This window comes from Pseudorca crassidens, chromosome 20 (assembly GCF_039906515.1).
Source record: "Pseudorca crassidens isolate mPseCra1 chromosome 20, mPseCra1.hap1, whole genome shotgun sequence".
Lineage (NCBI taxonomy): Eukaryota > Metazoa > Chordata > Mammalia > Artiodactyla > Delphinidae > Pseudorca > Pseudorca crassidens.
The window spans coordinates 18969245-18985580 of record NC_090315.1 but is presented as its reverse complement, the minus strand read 5'-3'; the positions used below and the strand labels follow the sequence as shown (position 1 = coordinate 18985580).

Here is a 16336-nt window from a genome sequence, read left to right as displayed (position 1 = left end):
TCCATCCCGTCCTGTCTCAAAGCCTCAGTTTTCCCACCTGTAAACCAGGGCCAGGCCGTGGGCTTTGAAGTCCTGACACTCACTCCGTGGGGGTTTATGGGAAGAAAGGCAGTTCCAGTGGGAATCCCGGGCTCTCCTGGGTGACCGAGCCTCCAGCAGGTGTTGCAGGGCCTGGGGGAGGGGCACACCCAGCGGCTTCCCAATCCTCCATGTCCCTTTGGGGCAGGGGCGGCTCGGGACCCCACGGTGCCAGCCCCGGAGAGGGAGTGCCTGGCTGAAGCGGCAGAGCCCCCGAATGCCAAGGGCCTCCTCCTGGGCCTGCCGGGCCCCCTTCTCCAGCCAGCTCCACGCGTGCCCCCCACCGAGGGGTGCCCACCACCGAGAGGTGCCCACCAGGGACTCACCTGAGACAGGTACACCACCAGCCCTGTTTTATTCGTAGACCTTTCCAGGAAAAGCTAGCGGGGCAGCGCTGACAGGGGACCCAGTCCCACATCTTCAGGGCTCCTTACCACAGGCCTCTAAGAGTAGGATCTCTTTTTTTCCCCAGGAAAAAATTTTTTTTTTTTTTTTTTTTTTGCAAAAACACCTCCTCATAAACAACATGTAAACAGGAACAGCTGCCTCAAGGCTCCACAATGTCTCATTGTGTCTTCAAGGGCTTGTCCGTGGCGGCGGGCAGTGGGGAGGGCTGGCAGGGGCCATTTTCCTCCTCCTCCGGGGAGCCCTGGGGGTAGACCACGAAACACAGCTCCTGGCCCCAGCGTGTCATTGACTCTGAGGACAGACAGACAGGCCGACAGATGGACGCTGGGGTCTGACCCTGTGGGACAGGGGTCCTCAGGGAGCTGCCCCCTCTGCGCGTGGGACCTGGACACTTGGGCCAAGCCACGGGGAGACACTTGGTGGCGGTTGGGCCTCTTGTGGCCACCGCAGCTGCTGGGAGACCCCGCTCTAGGGTGAGCCCCCAAGAGGGTTCCATCTCCAGGCCCCGCCCCGCCGGGGAGCTGCCTGGCTCACCTGTGAGTCTGTGCACACACTTTGGTTTGCTTCTCCAGAACACTCCCAGGAAGAAGATGGGCACCCCCGTGAGGATGATGATGACGCCCACCCCGCACACCATGGGCTCCGAGATGAAGCTGAAGACGAGCAGGAACGCCCAGAAGACCAAGTATGTGACGGGGACGAGGAGGTTCACCTGGGGGCAGCGAGCGGCAGTGCCAATGGCGCGGGACCCCGGCTCTCCTGCCCCACCGCCCCGGGGGTCTGAGGCCCTTTCCCCCCTCTCCTGGGAGCTGAGGCCCGAGGGGCCCCCTTCTGCCAGCAGCCCAACTGGCCACATAGTCGAGGGCCTGTCAATTTCAGCGGCTCTGAGCTCCACACAGCGACTGTACATGCGCTTGCCACTCGCACTCGGCTGAAGGCGAATGATTTTGGGGTGTTTCACATTCCAGGCACTGAGCACTTCTCCAGCTCAAGGATTTATATGCAAACGGGAGGACTTTCCTTTTAGCTCGGTTTTGGGTCTTCTGTTTTCTGTGGGCTCGTGGGAATCCTGTGTGACCGTAATGTCTGAGCCTTATTTTCCTGTCCGTGAAGTGGGAGTATTCACAGGCACCCACCCCACGGGGCTGCCTTAAGGACTGGATATGCTAGTGCACACAGGGCCCTGGGCAGGGCCCAGCACACAGCAAAGGCTGGCCTCACCATCGCTGCCGTCGCCGCCCCGGGTGCCCACACGGGTAAAGGGGTGGCCCTGACTGCTTCTGGCACGTGGCTGGCTGGTCCCCTCCGGGCCTCACCTTGATGGGCCTGTGGAGCGCCGGCCACCTCCAGCGTAGCACCAGCAGGCCCAGGATGGTGACGCCATAGCAGAGGTAGTTGATGAAGGACACATAGTTGATGAGCGTGTACGTGTCTCCCACAAGCAAGATGACTGCCGTGGCCCCGCCCTGGAAGAGGACTGGGCTGAGGGCTGACTCCCCCCTGCCTCCTGTCAGCCCAGCAGGGGACCCGGGCCTGCCGACTGGGGCCAGGAGGTCAGCGAGCCCGGCCCTCCCGCCCCCACCAGGGCCAGGCCTCATCCCTGCCATTACCCATGCTGCTGCGTGGCCCTGGCTCCCCGCCTTGCGAGCCTGGGTCCCCCAACTTACGCAGACGAGGAGGGCAGGGATAGGGGTGCAGTGTCTGACGTGGATCATGGCCAGCAGGCTGGGCAGGTGTCCCTCTCGGGCTCCAGAGAAGCACAGTCTGGGGGGTGGGGACAGAGGTGGGTGGGAGCCATGAGCCCAGCCTGGGGCCTCGCTGCTGGCCAGATCCCGACCTCAGTCTAGACCTGATGGCCCTCTTGAGCCGTCACCTCTGACTCCCTGCTCTGGGCCCCAGCAGCCCCACTGGGCAGTTCTTCCCCTCATCTAGCCCACCTCCCTCTTGCTTTCTGTTCCTCGCAATTGGGATCAGACATCTGCTTCCGGGGAGTTCATGGTCCCAGCTTCAGGTGGGCCCCACCGGGCAGGACTTCACTTCCTCTGGCCCCCAGCACGGCTCGTGTGCACCAGGGCAGCCGCCTTGCCTCACCTTGACCACCCTCTTCCCAGTCCAGTCACCTGGAGGAGGTGAACAGGTAGCCATTGATCCCTCCGAAAGTGGAAAGTGCTACGGAGACGGGCATGACCCAAGAAAAGTAGCCCAGCAGCTTCTCCCCGAAGGTCTGGGTGGGCACAGAAGAGAGGGGGCGCGTGAGGCGGGGTGGAGGCCGGGCAGGAGCCAGGACCAAGCGGGGCCCCACTCACCACGGCCACTGCGTTAGAGGCCAGCAGCTCCTGGGGGGACATGGCAGTGAAGTAGGCGACATTGGTGAAGGTGTACACGAAGGTCACCAGGGGGATGGAGATGAAGATGGCACGAGGTAGGTTCCTGGGGACAGTGGTGCAGTGTGTCAGCATCAGCCCTTGCGGGGCTGGGGGACGGGGCCTCAGGGTGGTGGGGCGTGGCAGGGGACCCAGCAACGGGAGCAGCTTTGAGCCTCCACCGCCTGGGTCTGCTGGGGGCCTTGGGGCAGCGAAGGGGGCAGCACTGCTGTCCGTCTCCCCCCTAGTCCCCAGCCCAGCCTTGGCACAGGCTGGTGGGAGGAAGGGCAGATGGAGAAGGGGCCACTCATATCCTGGGGAGGGGGGCGGATCTAATGTCTGGGACATTGCATACAGCCAAAATCAGACTTGAAAATCCTCAAAGCGCCCTTAGAGCTCAGTCCACAGACCAGGGTCCCCCGGGACTCCCATGAGCCCCAGCTCCAGCTGTAACTGTTCACGGTCAAGGTCCCAGCTGAGCGTCAGAGGGAGCCATTGGCTTCGTTTTTAGGGACCATGTTGTGCGCACATGTGTAATTGTTGGCCAGATGCAGATAGCTGGATCCACTTACAGCGAGACAATGATACTCAGTGTTTCTGAGGCCCAGCAAGGGGCCGTGACTCATCCACAGCCATACAGAACAGGGTCAGGCTGGAACACAAGCGTCCCGGCTGCCTTTCCAGAGCCGTTCCCGGTGGGTAGCAGTGCGGTCAGGCAGATGACCAGGCCGGCCAGAGGTGACGGCGGCTCTGTGTGGGGAGGCCGCCTCTCCCACCCCACCCCACACCCCTTCCCAGGGCCTGGCCGGAGCCCCGCTCACTTTCGAGGGTCCACCAGCTCCTCGGTGACATAGTTGAGGAAGTTCCAGCCGCTGAAGGCAAAGGAGCCCTGGAGGAAGGCCAGGGCCAGGTGACCCACGGACGGCGTCATCCAGAAGTCGAAGGCATTGCTGGGCCTCAGCTCCTCGAAGTGTCCTGGGGGTCCGGAGGTCAAGGGTCAGCGTCGTCTCCCTGGCCCTGTGCCCAGCCCCCACCCCCACCCCCCACACACAGCCCGGCCCTACCTTGGAAGATCTGGACAAAGCCCATGCCAATGATGAGTGACAGGGCCAGCAGCTTCCCGCCGGTGAACACGTCCTGGATGCGCGTGGCCCAGCGCACGCTCGAGCTGTTCACCCACGTCAGGAGCACTGAGGAGGAGGGGCGGGTGGCTGGGTGGGCGGGCACCCGAGGCCAAGCCCCTCGAGGTGGGCCACAGCCAAGGCCAGCCCGGGCTGCAGGAGGGCGGTGTCCCCTGCAGCTGCTGGAGTGCCAGAAGCCCAACCCCTGAGGCCAACTTCACGGGGACTGACAGCTGGAGGGACCTCCCCCGAAAGTCCCCCCACGGGGGCAGGGAGCAGGGTGGGCCCTGGGGACAGACGCCCAGCCCGGCCCCACGGTGGACACTCACTAAGGCAGGCCATGGAGAGCGCACGGGAAGCGGCGGCCGGGGGGATGCAGTTGGGGAACACGGGCTGCAGCACGTAGTTGGAGAAGGTCATGGAGATGACGGCCAGGCTGGTGGGGTACATGATGAGGACGGCGCTCCAGAGCAGCAGGAAGCTGGAAGGAGTGAGGGCCCAAGTGGCTCGGGCCTCCCGGCACCCTCCCAGCCAAGGGGGCCTGGATATGTGGAGTGGGGCTGCACCCTGGGCCCCGGCACCCGGAGCTGCTGTGGGGGCCAGATACCAGCTTTGGTCCAGGGAGGCAGGGCCAACCTTGTTGAGGTCTCTGCTCTATTTATGAACTGTTTCAACAGAGACAGCGTTCAGCGCAAACAGCTACGGGCCTGCCCTTGGGCAGGTGTGGAGGGAGACTCGGGACCCAAGCACGTTTCTAATGGCCGCCTAGTCCCCGGTCACAGGCTGCTCCTGAGCTGGGGTGGGCTGTCCCGCGACCTCCAGTCACAGCTCCAGCTGTAGTTCTCAGCAGAGCCCTGTGGCTGCAGGTGGCTGACTCCGAGCTGTGATCCCCGAGGGACCAGACCTTGCAAAGACCCCTGGCTGGGGTGACAGGGATTTATATCCCATCCGCCAGAATCTCACCTCTGCAGGGTGCCCACGTGGGAGTGAGGCCCAACCTGTTCCTGGGGGCTCCGTCTGCACCCAGGCGAGTGCCTGTCCGTGGGGGTGGTCCTAGTCCCCTGTCCGTCCCACCCTGAGGGTAGGGATTGCCTCATCCGGGGACACCAAGCTCAGTGGCTTCCTCTTGGTCCTCCTTTGCTCTGTAGCCCTGCTTCCTTACCTCTTGCTTTGCACCACCTCTCCCCCTTTGGCTTCTGGGACATCCTAGCTCCATGACCCTCCTCCCATACTGGGTGCTCCCCGCTGCCCACCCTCGATGCTGGGTGCCCTTGGGGTGGGTCTCGGGTCCTCCTCTCCCTTCCATCTTCTTGAGTTTTCTGCCACACAGCAAAATTCTTCTGCTTTCTCAGGTCCCAGGCCCCTTTGAGGACCCTCTCCCCAGAGGAGAACAGCAGGGCCCCATCCTCCACTGCCCTGTTAAAGGCCCCTGACCACATCCCTCGGAACCAAACTTTAAATACTTCAGCCTAGACCTTTCGTCTGCGCTCCAGATCCCCCACCCAAGGCCTGACTCAGCGTCTCCCCGGACACACCACCGACCCCACCTATGCGTTAGACCCCAACCTAAAATCTCCCTCTCCCCGTCCCGGGAACCACCATCTATGGAGTCTCTCCAAGCCTCTCCTTCATGCCACACTGGCCACCACGTCCTCCCCATTGAGACTCCTAAATGGTCCTGGAATCTTCCTGTACCTTTGTCCTGGCCCTCAGCATGGCTCAGCTGGATAGCTGCAATAGCTTTGATGGCCCTCCACCTACAGGCTGCCCCGTCCCCGACAAGCCCTGGCGTCTACGATGGATCTGACCTCACCTGTGGCCGTGGCAGACAGACCAAGCTCGCCCAGGCCACCAGCCTCTGTATGTGCTACCCCTCCTGGTCGGCCAACAAAACCCCACCCTTCCTCCAAGCCTGGCACAAATGTGGTTTTCCTGGGAGTCTTCTCTGGGTGGTGGGCACCCCGTTCTCTTAGCTGCTGGGCTGCAGCCTCTCACATATCTTCAAAGCAAGGATCCTCCTGGTCTTAATCACATTTGAAGGATCATTTCCCTTCTGCACTGTAAGCAACTTGAGGCCCGGGATGGATCTTTTTATCATTGCGTCCTGGCCCTCAGCCCACAGTAGGTGCTCAGCTAACGTTCACGTGAATAAAGGAACATCGGGAGCTATTTAAAGGGAACATCTTGCAGGGCGTTGATAGGACTGTCATGCACCCCCCACCCTGCCTTTAGTTTACTAACGTCAAGGTGTCCCTGACTGGATGTCGGCATGATCTAGAGAGGTTTCCATAGTAAGGTCCTCCCCACCCATAAGCACCTGGGTGGGGAGTGGGGCTTAGAGGAGCTCTATTTAAAAGGAAGCACAGAGAGGTCAAGGGGCCAGCTGGAGTAGGGTGGGCATTGATCCCACCCACCCTGGCCTTAGAAGGCTGCCCAACACCTCCCCTTCCCTCCATCTACTCCCATGACCTCCCTGCAATGTGAGAAGCAGAGGAGGACACTGGGGTCCTGGGCCCAGCTGGCCATCCATTCTGGAGAGGCTGTCACCACCCCACAGCTGCTGGTGCCCCACACTCACCCAGCCAGGCCCCCGAAGATCTCGGTGACATAGGCGTAGTCCCCACCAGACCTGGGGATGGCGACTCCCAGCTCCGCGTAGCACAGTGAGCCCAAGGCAGTGATGCCCCCACCCAGGACCCAGACGAAGAGGGCCAGACCCACGGAGCCACAGTGCTCTAGGACTCCCTTGGGGGAGATGAAGATGCCCGAGCCGATGATGTTTCCTGTCGGGGGGAAGAGGTGGGGAGGCATCAGGTCTGGGCGCCCCCAGCAGGGCAGCCTCTCTGTGCAGCTCCAGATGCTGCCGTGAGGAGGGGAGCCCGGGCTGCTCCCTCAAGGAGGAGGGTGGGCCTGGAGGCACCCTCCTGGGTCCCTCAAACCCTGCAAGTCCCACTCTGGCCACCTCAGCTCCCCTCCCCAGCCCCTGGCATGGCGAGTGGCACTTTGTCCAGACAGGCTCCACTGCCAGAGATGGGTCCTGTTCTGAGTTCCTCTGCCCCCAACTAACAGCCATGAGGTAGGGCAAGCACAAGCAGTGGCAGAGTGGCAGCCACTCCACTGCATCCCCCCAGGGCCCAGGCCCAGTCCCTCGCCCCTGGCCAAGGCCTCCAGGCTTGTCAGCCTCCAGCCACCTGGCTTCCTCCCAGCCTGGCCAGAGCTGGCCACCTAAAGCAAGACCTTGACCATGATACTCTCTTGCCACCTTCCTATTGGCCGAAATCCAAACTCATGGAGTGGCTTGGGGACTGGCACCTCCTCCACGAAGTCCTCCTTGACCACACCGGTAAGGCTCCTCCTCCCACTTCACAGCCCCAGACCCTGCTCCGTACTTTATTTCTTTACCTTCCATCTCCTCTTTCCCTATTAGAGAGCCCTTTGCCCGCTGGGTTCCTCCCTGACCTAGGACCCATGCCTGGCATTGTTAAAATGTTTCAGGTCCTGGGCGAGGGTCAGTGGGGTGAGGGAGAGGAGCTGGTGCATCTTCAGGGCTGGGGGTTGCTTAGCCGCCATCACGGAAGGGATGGGGTGGATGATGGCAGGCTGGCAGGACTCAGTTGGCTCAGCCTGGGGTCTGGACACAGATGCCTCTCCCTTGGGAACAGCTCACTGGTTGCAAACAGGGGTCACTGCTCTAATCCTAGGACCACAGTGGGAAACTCTGGCTGGGGCTCAGGAGACAGGGAACCTCTTGAGTCCCGTCTATACAATGGGACTGCTGTGAGGATTCAGCAAGGTACTGTACGGGAAGCCTCAGCTCATTCACAGCTGTATCCAGGTGTCCTTTGCATCTTTGCGTGGTTCTGTGTGTACCGTCTGCAACCTCACCTTGGGCCTCCAGCACACAGTTGGGGCTCAATACACATCTGTTGAGCAAACTACAGGACGAGTGAACGGCCCGACGCCCAAAGTGGCACCAATGCCACTGAAGGACTGAACTCCTCCTCTGTGAAGTGGGGGGCAGCAGTCTCCACTCGACCCCCCCAGAAGGGGACTGTGGGCAGTAGCAGAGAGGGTGGCTAGCTTCCAAGACTTGGGTGCCAGGGGAATCTGCCAGGTCATGGGTCACAGAAAGCCTGGCCTGCCCATGGACTGAGTCTGAGTTTTGGAAGGATGGGCACTGTGGGGCACTCATGGGGTCTGGGCGCAGAACAATGGGAAACGCTCAGAGGGCCACGCTGTGGGCTGCAGAGCAGGTTCCCAGGATGAGTAAAACGCTGAGCACCCGCTTAGCCCTGAGGTCCCTGGCAGTTCGGGCAAAGTGGGCAATGTTCTGCATTACCCGGGTCTCACCATCTCTGCAAATGAATCAGGCCACATCACTGGTGATTTGGACTAGGGCCTGCCCAAGAGGAAATAATCCCAGAACCCACAGGCCACATGAAGAAAAGAGCAACACTGCTGGGACCCGGGGCTTAGCCCCTCCACGAGATGGGCCCCACCTGCCGGGGCCCAGGGGCGGGGAGCGCATGTCCGTCAGGGCAGACCCTGCCCGCTCCACCTGCCAGGCCCACAGGCGGGTCTGGACGAGGACACAGCTGGGGCGGCCCATCTGCATGCGTTCCCTGTCCACAGTCCTACCCCACCCCCACCCGGCCGGCACAGATTTCCAGTCTGGACGGCCACGACGCCCCACTTGGTTTTCTAGTCACGTCCCAGGAGCCCTAAATACATCCAGATAAGGAGGAAAGAATTCCTGTCTCCCAGCTCCAGAGGTAAGCTGTGTCCTCAGCTTGCTTCCAGGGAGAGAGGGGCCGCTTCCTTCATCCGCCACGGGGCCCAGGGCCTGGGTGGGCTGCTAGGCTTCTAAAGAGACTTGGCGGTCACTCTATCCAGCAGTAGAGCCTCTGTTCTCAGGACCTGGTGGAGTGGGATTTGCCAAAAGCCAGGGAGGTTGGAAGCCAGTGGGGGCTGGGTGGCCTTGGAAGGAGCTGGGTGCATCCAGGGCCCTGAGCCACCCACCTCGTGGGGACGCCCACCACCCTACGCAACTCAGCCTGACGGGGCCTCACGAGGGTAGCCCTCGGGGAAGCCACACCTGGCGCCTCGTCCTCCGAGGCTGGGATTTGAAAGGGACACATCACTTGTCTGTGCCCAGCGGCTGAAGACTCGGCAGATGGGCCGGGGTGAGGATCGCTATTGTTTTAGACACATGGCTGCAGGCCACAGTGCAGGACTTCTCCCCACGTGGCTCAAAGGAACACACGTGCCAGCAGGTGGCTCTGAGCTCTCTGGGGGCCTCTTCCTCTGGGCCTGGACAGCCTCCAGCATCTGCCTCAGGTCTGTGCTGGAAGGTGGCACAAAACCCCATGGAGGTCCACTGGCCGCTCTGGCACCGTGTGGGCTGGACTGGGCTCTGCGAGGAGCAAGGTGGGCGGCAGGCCTGGGTGAGGGGCAGCGGGCAGGGAGGAGGAGGGATGCTGCTGAGGACAGGGGTGGGCGTTTCCAGCACTGAACGATGTCAGGAGCTGTGGAGCAGGGACCATGGAGCTGCAAGGCAGTGCTGCAGGCGAACCTGCCCATGCCTCCTGGTGGTGGGTCCAGGCCTCCCTTCTCAGCCCTCATGTTCAGGGCCAGCAGAATCAGCTCTGCCCGACTGGGTGAACTGCAGTGGACAAGCCCAACCCTTGGGGCATCCTGCTCTGGAGGAAGAGGAGGGGGGCAGGAACCACACACTGTGGGATGGGCCAGGAGACACTGCTGAGCACCCGGTCAGGTGTCTGATGGACGGCAGGCTGGAGAAAGGTGGGTTCCGAGACCTCCATGTTCCCATCCACCCAGTGGGACGGCTGCTCTGTGGTCCTTGCAGGTCCTTGGCGGGGCCAGAGCTCCGAGGAAGGTGGGCGAGGATGTGAGTCCCTCAACTAGGGGGCCCCCTCCAGTCTCCTCCCGCCCCTCTTCCCTCAGGCCAAGCTGGGTGGTTTTTATCACATTAAGATGTGTGGCCTGATGGGGCTTACCCGGCTCCGTGAAGGAACGAAGAAAGAGCCATTGTTCCCCCGGCTGCCGCGGTGAGTGCTGACCTATTTCTGGGAGGCATGAGCCGACCACGGAGGTCACAGGGGTGGACTGCGGAGGTCGTGTGGGTGGAAGGGGCCAGCTGCCCTCGGTGTGTGTGTGGGGACCGTGCAGAGTTGGATCTGGGGGAGGGGTCAGGGACGTCCTGTCAGGCTGCTGGCACCGCCCCTCATCCCTAGAACACTTTCAGGAGTCTGTTGTGTGACCTCAGGCCCGTGCTGCTCCCTGGGCCTCAGTTTCCCCTTGTGCCAGTAAGGACCACTGAGCTAGGGGGCAGCAGAGGGCTGGTGCAACACTGACTTTGGCTGAGGCACTGCTGGGCAGGAGGGACGCATCCTGCACATCTGCACGGGGCCCGAGGAAACACAGTTTCTGCTTGGAGCCCTCTGTCCCGCATTGCGGCAGGTCTCTCCGCAGCTCAATGGCTTCCCAGAAGCAACGCCACCCCCAGGAAGCCCTCCCTGATCTCCCATCTTGATTCCTATAAGCTGGCCCCTGCTCCTCTCCCATGGTACCTGGAGTATGGCCAGGAAGTGACTACTTTATTTGCCATCCTGGGCAGACCCTGCATGCCCAGAGGGCGGGGTCTGTGCCCTGGCCTGCTGAGATGAGAAGTCCAAGCCCCCTAGAAGGACAGGGAACCCCCAGGGCCTAGGTCCCCTTACACGCACCTGGCCTATCGCCTGCCTCTTCAGCGAGCAGGGCCATGGCGGGGCCTCTTCCTGCCACGCTGGCCTGCTGGCCTGGCAGAGAGTAGCTCAGGGCTCCTGGGTCTGATCAGGGGCTGGCCATAGGCCAGACCTCCTCCGTTTGCCCCGGGCAATGAGTCCCAGCACCTCCCTGTTAGGATGTGACCCATGAGGGCTCTGGGGAAGAGCTCCAAATCCCCGTTGGTAAGTCCCAAGGCCCCTGAGGCCATGGGCGGGACCAATTATTAGTTGAGAACCCCTACATCTGGGTTTGAATCCCAGATCCCTCATGATGGGAGGCTGTGGACAAGGCACTTCACTCTCCGAACCTTCTTATCTGTAAGATGGGGAGATGAGGCAGTGATGTGGGTCTGTTCCCACACTGCCTGCTCCATCAGAGGCCCCAGGAAGTGCTTATGGGTCTCACTATTGTCATCTACCTTGGAAACACCCCAGGCCACCCAAGCTGGCCCTTGGATCTGAACACTCTGGGACCTCACCACCCTAGGGTCAGCAGCCAGAGCCCTGCTTTGGGGGCCCTGCTATTGCTCTGGGTGAAGCCTGTGACTCCCAGCACAGCGTCCTTACGGTGAGCATGTCAGGCACCCCTCCAGGGGGACAGCAGTGCCGCTGAGGTGTTGGCAGAACTCCAGGGAGGTGAGTGGGGACGTTTCCAGGACATGCCTGGAATTGCCAATTGGTCAGCGTGCGCCTCCGGCCTAACCCACTTTCCTTTTGGGAGAGGGGCGAGCAGGAGAGTGGAACTCTCTCCCCCGGACCTGCTCATCTCACAGTCTTCCCAGGTCAATTAATGGCAAACCATGCCCCCAGCTGCGCAGGCCCCACCCTGCTGTCACCCAGACTCCACTCTGCTATACCCTGTGTCCAGGTCAACATATTTGGCTCAATCTTCCAAACACACCTAGGACTGAACCTCCTCTCAGCACCTCCACCGCTGCCACGCTGCTCTGAACCACCATCATGTCTTACTCAGGTGACTCAAGCACCCTCCCGACTGGGCTTCCAGCTTCTGCCTCTTCTGCCCACAGCCTCTTCTCCACAGTAAGCCCCAGGCCATGCCATGCCGTGCCACCCCACGCCATCCCATCCCATCTCATCCCGCCCCATGCCATCTCATGCCATCTCTCTTCTGCCCAAAGCCCTCCCAGGCTCCCACCTGACAAAGAGAAGAAGGCAAAGTCTTTACTGCGGCTGCAAGGCCTACACAGACTGCACCCCATCTCACTCCTGACTCATCTACCTACAATCCTCCCTCCTTCATTTTCTCACCTTAGCGCTTACATTACCCTGGCAGCTAAACATTCAGCTTGCTTATCTGTTTGCTCTTTGACTCCCATGCTGGAATGTCAGATCCAGGACAGGAATTTTGTCTGTCTTGTTCCCTGTTGTGTCTCCAGCACCTAGAACAGTGCCCAGCACTGTCCAGTACCTACCTGTTGAACAGATGAATGAGCGTGACCAGAGCTAGCAGGCCCCATCCTTGTAGCCAGAGCTGCTTCAGCCCCCGACGGTGTCTTAGAGCACACCAAGGGCATCTGACCCTGGGCTGGTTGCAGCCTCAGGTCCCCAGTTTCCTCATCTGTAAATTGGGGCTATGGTGAGGTACAGACAGCCTCCTGTGTGGTTTTATGTCCCCTCAGGGTCCCGGGGAGGATGGGTTGGGGTTCTGGAGAGGGCTATCCTCTGAGCAGCCCAGCACCTCCAGCCCCAGAGACAACGGAGGGAACTGGCCATGGCTGGATGAGTAGAGATTGGCTCCTAAGGAGACAGGGTTCGTGAAGGAGGTCCCTGAGTTCTAGAACATATTTGAGCCTGATCCACAAACATGGGCTGGATATTTGAGTCAAAGGGAGAGAGCGAAGGACAGGACAGTCTGGTCAGTAGACCTGGCTGATTCCCGCTCTGCTGAACCTGGGCACGACCCTTCCTTGGGTGTGGATGGGGAGGGAGCTGGTTGTGGTCCCTGAGTCAGGACAAGAGACCCTGTACATACAGCCCTGGGTGGGGGTGGGGTAGTCAGAGGCTATTTCTCTGTCCACCTGTTTGTTCATCTACCCATAGTAGAGTGGCGAGCTCACTAAATCCCGGTTGGATGAGCTCCCAGCTCAATCCTCAACCTTCCCCCATCATGGGCTCTGCATCTGGCCCCAATTTTGCCCTGCACCAGAGCAGTGTGAAGAAAGGCACTGGATTGGGAGAAGAGTCCAATTCTGGTTCCAAATTCCAAGTCCACCACTTGCAGCATTGTCATTTAACTTCCAACCTCAGTTTCTACATCTGTAAAATGGGTATAAAAATTCCCATCTTGCAAGGCAGGCAATCAAATGAGATAAAGGGAGAACATGTTTTCATAATGTGGTAAGGTGTGTTTTTCTGAATAGGCATTGGATGTGGTGATGTCTTGCGCAGTGTCTGCCCCAGAAGGCTCTTTTTCCTCCAGGCTGGCCCGTTCCCCTCCAGTTGTGCTTGCTGTAGCCAGCAGGTGCTGTCCTAAACACATTTTAGGTGGAGTCTTGCTCTAGCCCAAAGCCCTTTTAAGTCATTCCATTCCTACTCCTCAGCCTGGGGCAGGGGTTACAAAGGGAGAGAATTATCGGATCTGCTGGGAGGGTCTATTTGGAAGTTTTGGAGATAATAAGCTGCTATCAAACAAGAAAGATTATGGAGGAAGCTATAAAGTTTTCAAGACTTTTAAGGCTAAACTATGACACTTGGCAGACAATTTTTACTTTGACCAGGCTCCCCAGGGCAGGAAAGTGGGGAAAGATGTGGGAGTCCGGGCTACCGGAACAGTGAAAGGGGAGGAAGTGGGGGCCTTCTGGGCATCAGGCTGGGGAGGGCAGTGCAGTGATTCAGCCCACCCCTGCCTCCTCCGTCATCTGTCACCTTCTGGACCAGGTCCATTCTCCCCTTGTCTGTCTCCTGCCCAGTCCAGCCTCCTGCCTGCTGAAACCCCTCAAAGCTCCCCAGGCAGGCTTGTAGGACCACCCCTGAGTGTCCTGGGCTGGAGTCAGGTCATCTGGGTTCTGTTCCTGAGTCCGCCACTCTTGGCTAAGTCACTCCTAACCCCAGCTCAGTCTTCAAGGCCTGAAGCCAAGGGGGCAGTGGACCTGGAACAGCAAAAATGGTATGAAAAGTGGGGGAGCTGTAAGGGCAGAGCTGTGCTGCACAGAAAAATTCTGGCAGAATTAGCCTCATCCACTCCCACCATCACCACCAGGGCCCTCTTTTGAGGAGAGAGGAGCCAGCAGCCTCTGCTTGACCTGAGGGGGATGGGAGGCGGGGAGGAGAAAGAGTAGGAATACAGCTCGAGGGTGCTGGGTTTAGCTGAGGCAGCCCAGCAAGGACCACGTCTCTCCCTGCACCTGCCGGGCACTGCGGCTGGCTCCAGACACAGTCAGCCTCTTGACCCCAAGGCCCACCCATGATGTATGGGGCTTCCTCTTCCTGAAGGCACAGCTCCTGGAGAGGGTGTGGGCCAGGGCAAAGCTCTAACCAGTACCCTGGCCAAATCCCTGGAACCAGCCCTTCCTCTCAGCGGTCAAGCAGGGGCACTCTTGTCCAAGAAGGTCTCTGGACCAGATCGGGACCAGCTCCTAGAAGACACCTTTCCAGGTGCAAGTGGGTGAGACAGAGAGGTACCTGCACAGGGGCTGTGTGCTGGGGCAATTCTCAGTGCGAGTGCAGGGGGTGGCCAAGATCTAGACCCCAACCTTGGCCCAGGAGCTCCCAGTGTGGGGGCAGAGGAGGAGGAGGTGAAGACACCAGTCTGCCCTCCTGAGCCCCCAACTTTTTCCATCTCCAAGGGTCTGAGGATGGGTGGGCAGTGAATGCACAAGCAGCACCCACTGGCTGGGGAGGGGAAGACTGGGCAGTTGGTAAAGTGAGAGTGGTCAAGACCCTTGCCATTCATCCTTCCAGCCTGTGTCTCCTGGGAGACAGGAGACGGAACAGACTCCTCCCACCACGAAGGTCTCTGAGGCACCTGGTGTGGATACAGGCACAGGTCTGGGTGAGCCAGTTCCTGAGGCATCAGTGTTCTTGACTTGGGACAGAAGGAGGAAAACCCCACCACTGTTCTCACTGTGCCCTGAGCCCTCTGCCTACCCAGAAGTCCCCAAGTGGGGGAAGGATGCACAGACTCATTCTCAGGTGGGGAAGCTGGGCTAGAGAGCGAGAGGATGCAGATGGGATCCCAGCCCAGGAAGCAGCTGGCCTTTCGCAGGCTGGGTCTCCCCACCCGAACTGGGCCTCCCCCAGTCACTGGCTGCTCCTCCGCCTCTGCCAGGGTCCTGCTGCAGAATTCTGCACTAATTATATACTCTGAACCGATTTCCCCTCTGGGCTGGCTCTACCTGTCCAGGCTACCCACAGTCCCTCCTGCTTGCGAAGAATAAATCATTCACACGGCGCGGCACCTGGACCCTGCACACAGTAGGAACTCAGTTTAAGCCACAAGACTCAGAACTTGGGGCCTCAGCGGGGGTCAGCTTACCGAGTTCCCACACTTGCAAGACCCCGCACTCAAGGCAGGACCACAGCCATCTCCATGCTACAGACGAGAAGACTGAGGGTAACTGCCTTGCGGAAGTCCATGGCGAAGTAAAGGTGGGAGGAGGATTCCAGCGGTGGATGGGACCTGCACCTCCTTCAAGCGCAAAAATTCGGGGCACTTGGGGAGGTGGAAACAAGAAGCCCTGTGGCTGCTGTGTGAGGGGAGACACCGCAGGTGCCCCGGGCGGGCATCCCCTCATCCATGTTCCACCGTCTCAGACCGGTAGGCGCGCCCGGAGAGGGGTGCTCCTTGTTCCGAGCCGCTGCGCGCCTTAGGCCCTACCGCCCCAGGCACCCGCCCGCCCCGCGCCCGCTCACCGATGATGATGGTGCAGGCGCTCACCAGCCCGATCTCCTTCTTGAGCGCCACCCGCTCCGAGGCGCCGGGCCCGGGGCCCGGGCCAGGGGAGGGCGAGGGAGCAGGGCCCGGGTTCCCGCGCCCGCTCGGCTGCTGCGTGTGGCCGGCCATGTCACTGTCCCGCCGCGTCCCAGCTCCCTGCGCTGCCCCGTCTGTCCGACCAGCCGCCAGGCAGCCCGTCCGTCCGGCTGTCGGTGCGCGCCGCTCCAGCAGGCCGGACAGCGCCCACAGGCGGGCGCATGCGCTGGCGCGGGGCCCTGGCCCTGAGCCCCGGCCCACGGGGCCCAGGGAGGGGCGGAAGGAGGACCGGCCAGCAGCCCCCTCCCCCACCTTCCTTAAAGGGAACTCCCCGCCGTGGCCCCCACCCTCCCAACGCGGGCCTGGAAGGAAGGAGAGGACTTGGGGCAGACCTAGGAAGAACTTCCTGGACCCAAGAAGGCCTAGGAAGGCCTGGGGTGGGGGCGGGGGAGCAGGGCTCAAAGGCAGGACTCTCCCTGCCCTCAAGGAGACTGAGGAAGCTGGCAAAAATAATAGCCGTCTGTGTATTGAGACCTGCTGTGCGCCAGAGCCGCCATACTCCTTAAATCCTGGCACGGACCCCTAGAGTGTGTGTACGGGGAGAGGGGTGGAGACTGGGCTCGCTCCACAGGTGAGAGCTGAGGCGCCGGG

At 60.9% G+C, this 16336-nt stretch overlaps 1 protein-coding gene across 3 annotated transcripts; it reads right to left on the bottom strand.

Annotated features, from left to right (window-relative positions):
• Positions 1-414: 414 nt before the first annotated feature.
• On the bottom strand, positions 415-15882 carry SLC7A10 (solute carrier family 7 member 10). Of its 3 annotated transcripts, none has more exons than XM_067721319.1 (11): positions 15628-15882; positions 6549-6753; positions 4300-4451; positions 3914-4039; positions 3671-3824; positions 2793-2916; positions 2607-2710; positions 2154-2250; positions 1803-1952; positions 1021-1198; positions 415-777 (listed from the first exon to the last, which is right to left on the bottom strand). In XM_067721319.1, the coding sequence occupies exons 1-11, from the start codon at positions 15776-15778 to the stop codon at positions 644-646; spliced, it is 1575 nt and encodes a 524-aa protein (XP_067577420.1). In that variant the 5' UTR covers positions 15779-15882; the 3' UTR covers positions 415-643. The 3 variants fall into 3 exon arrangements, with proteins under 3 accessions (XP_067577420.1, XP_067577421.1, XP_067577422.1); XM_067721320.1 differs by having other exon boundaries at positions 415-727; XM_067721321.1 differs by lacking the exon at positions 2607-2710.
• Positions 15883-16336: the final 454 nt, after the last annotated feature.

Excerpts from the sequence above, each read along its gene's own strand:
- SLC7A10 (XM_067721319.1), bottom strand. The coding sequence starts at position 15,778 with ATGGCCGGCCACACGCAGCAGCCGAGCGGGCGCGGGAACCCGGGCCCT. Across the intron at positions 4,040-4,299 it reads GCTCTCCATGGCCTGCCTTA|TGCTCCTGACGTGGGTGAAC; the intron begins GTGAGTGTCCAC and ends CCTCCTCCTCAG. Across the intron at positions 2,711-2,792 it reads CCTCTAACGCAGTGGCCGTG|ACCTTCGGGGAGAAGCTGCT; the intron begins GTGAGTGGGGCC and ends GTGCCCACCCAG.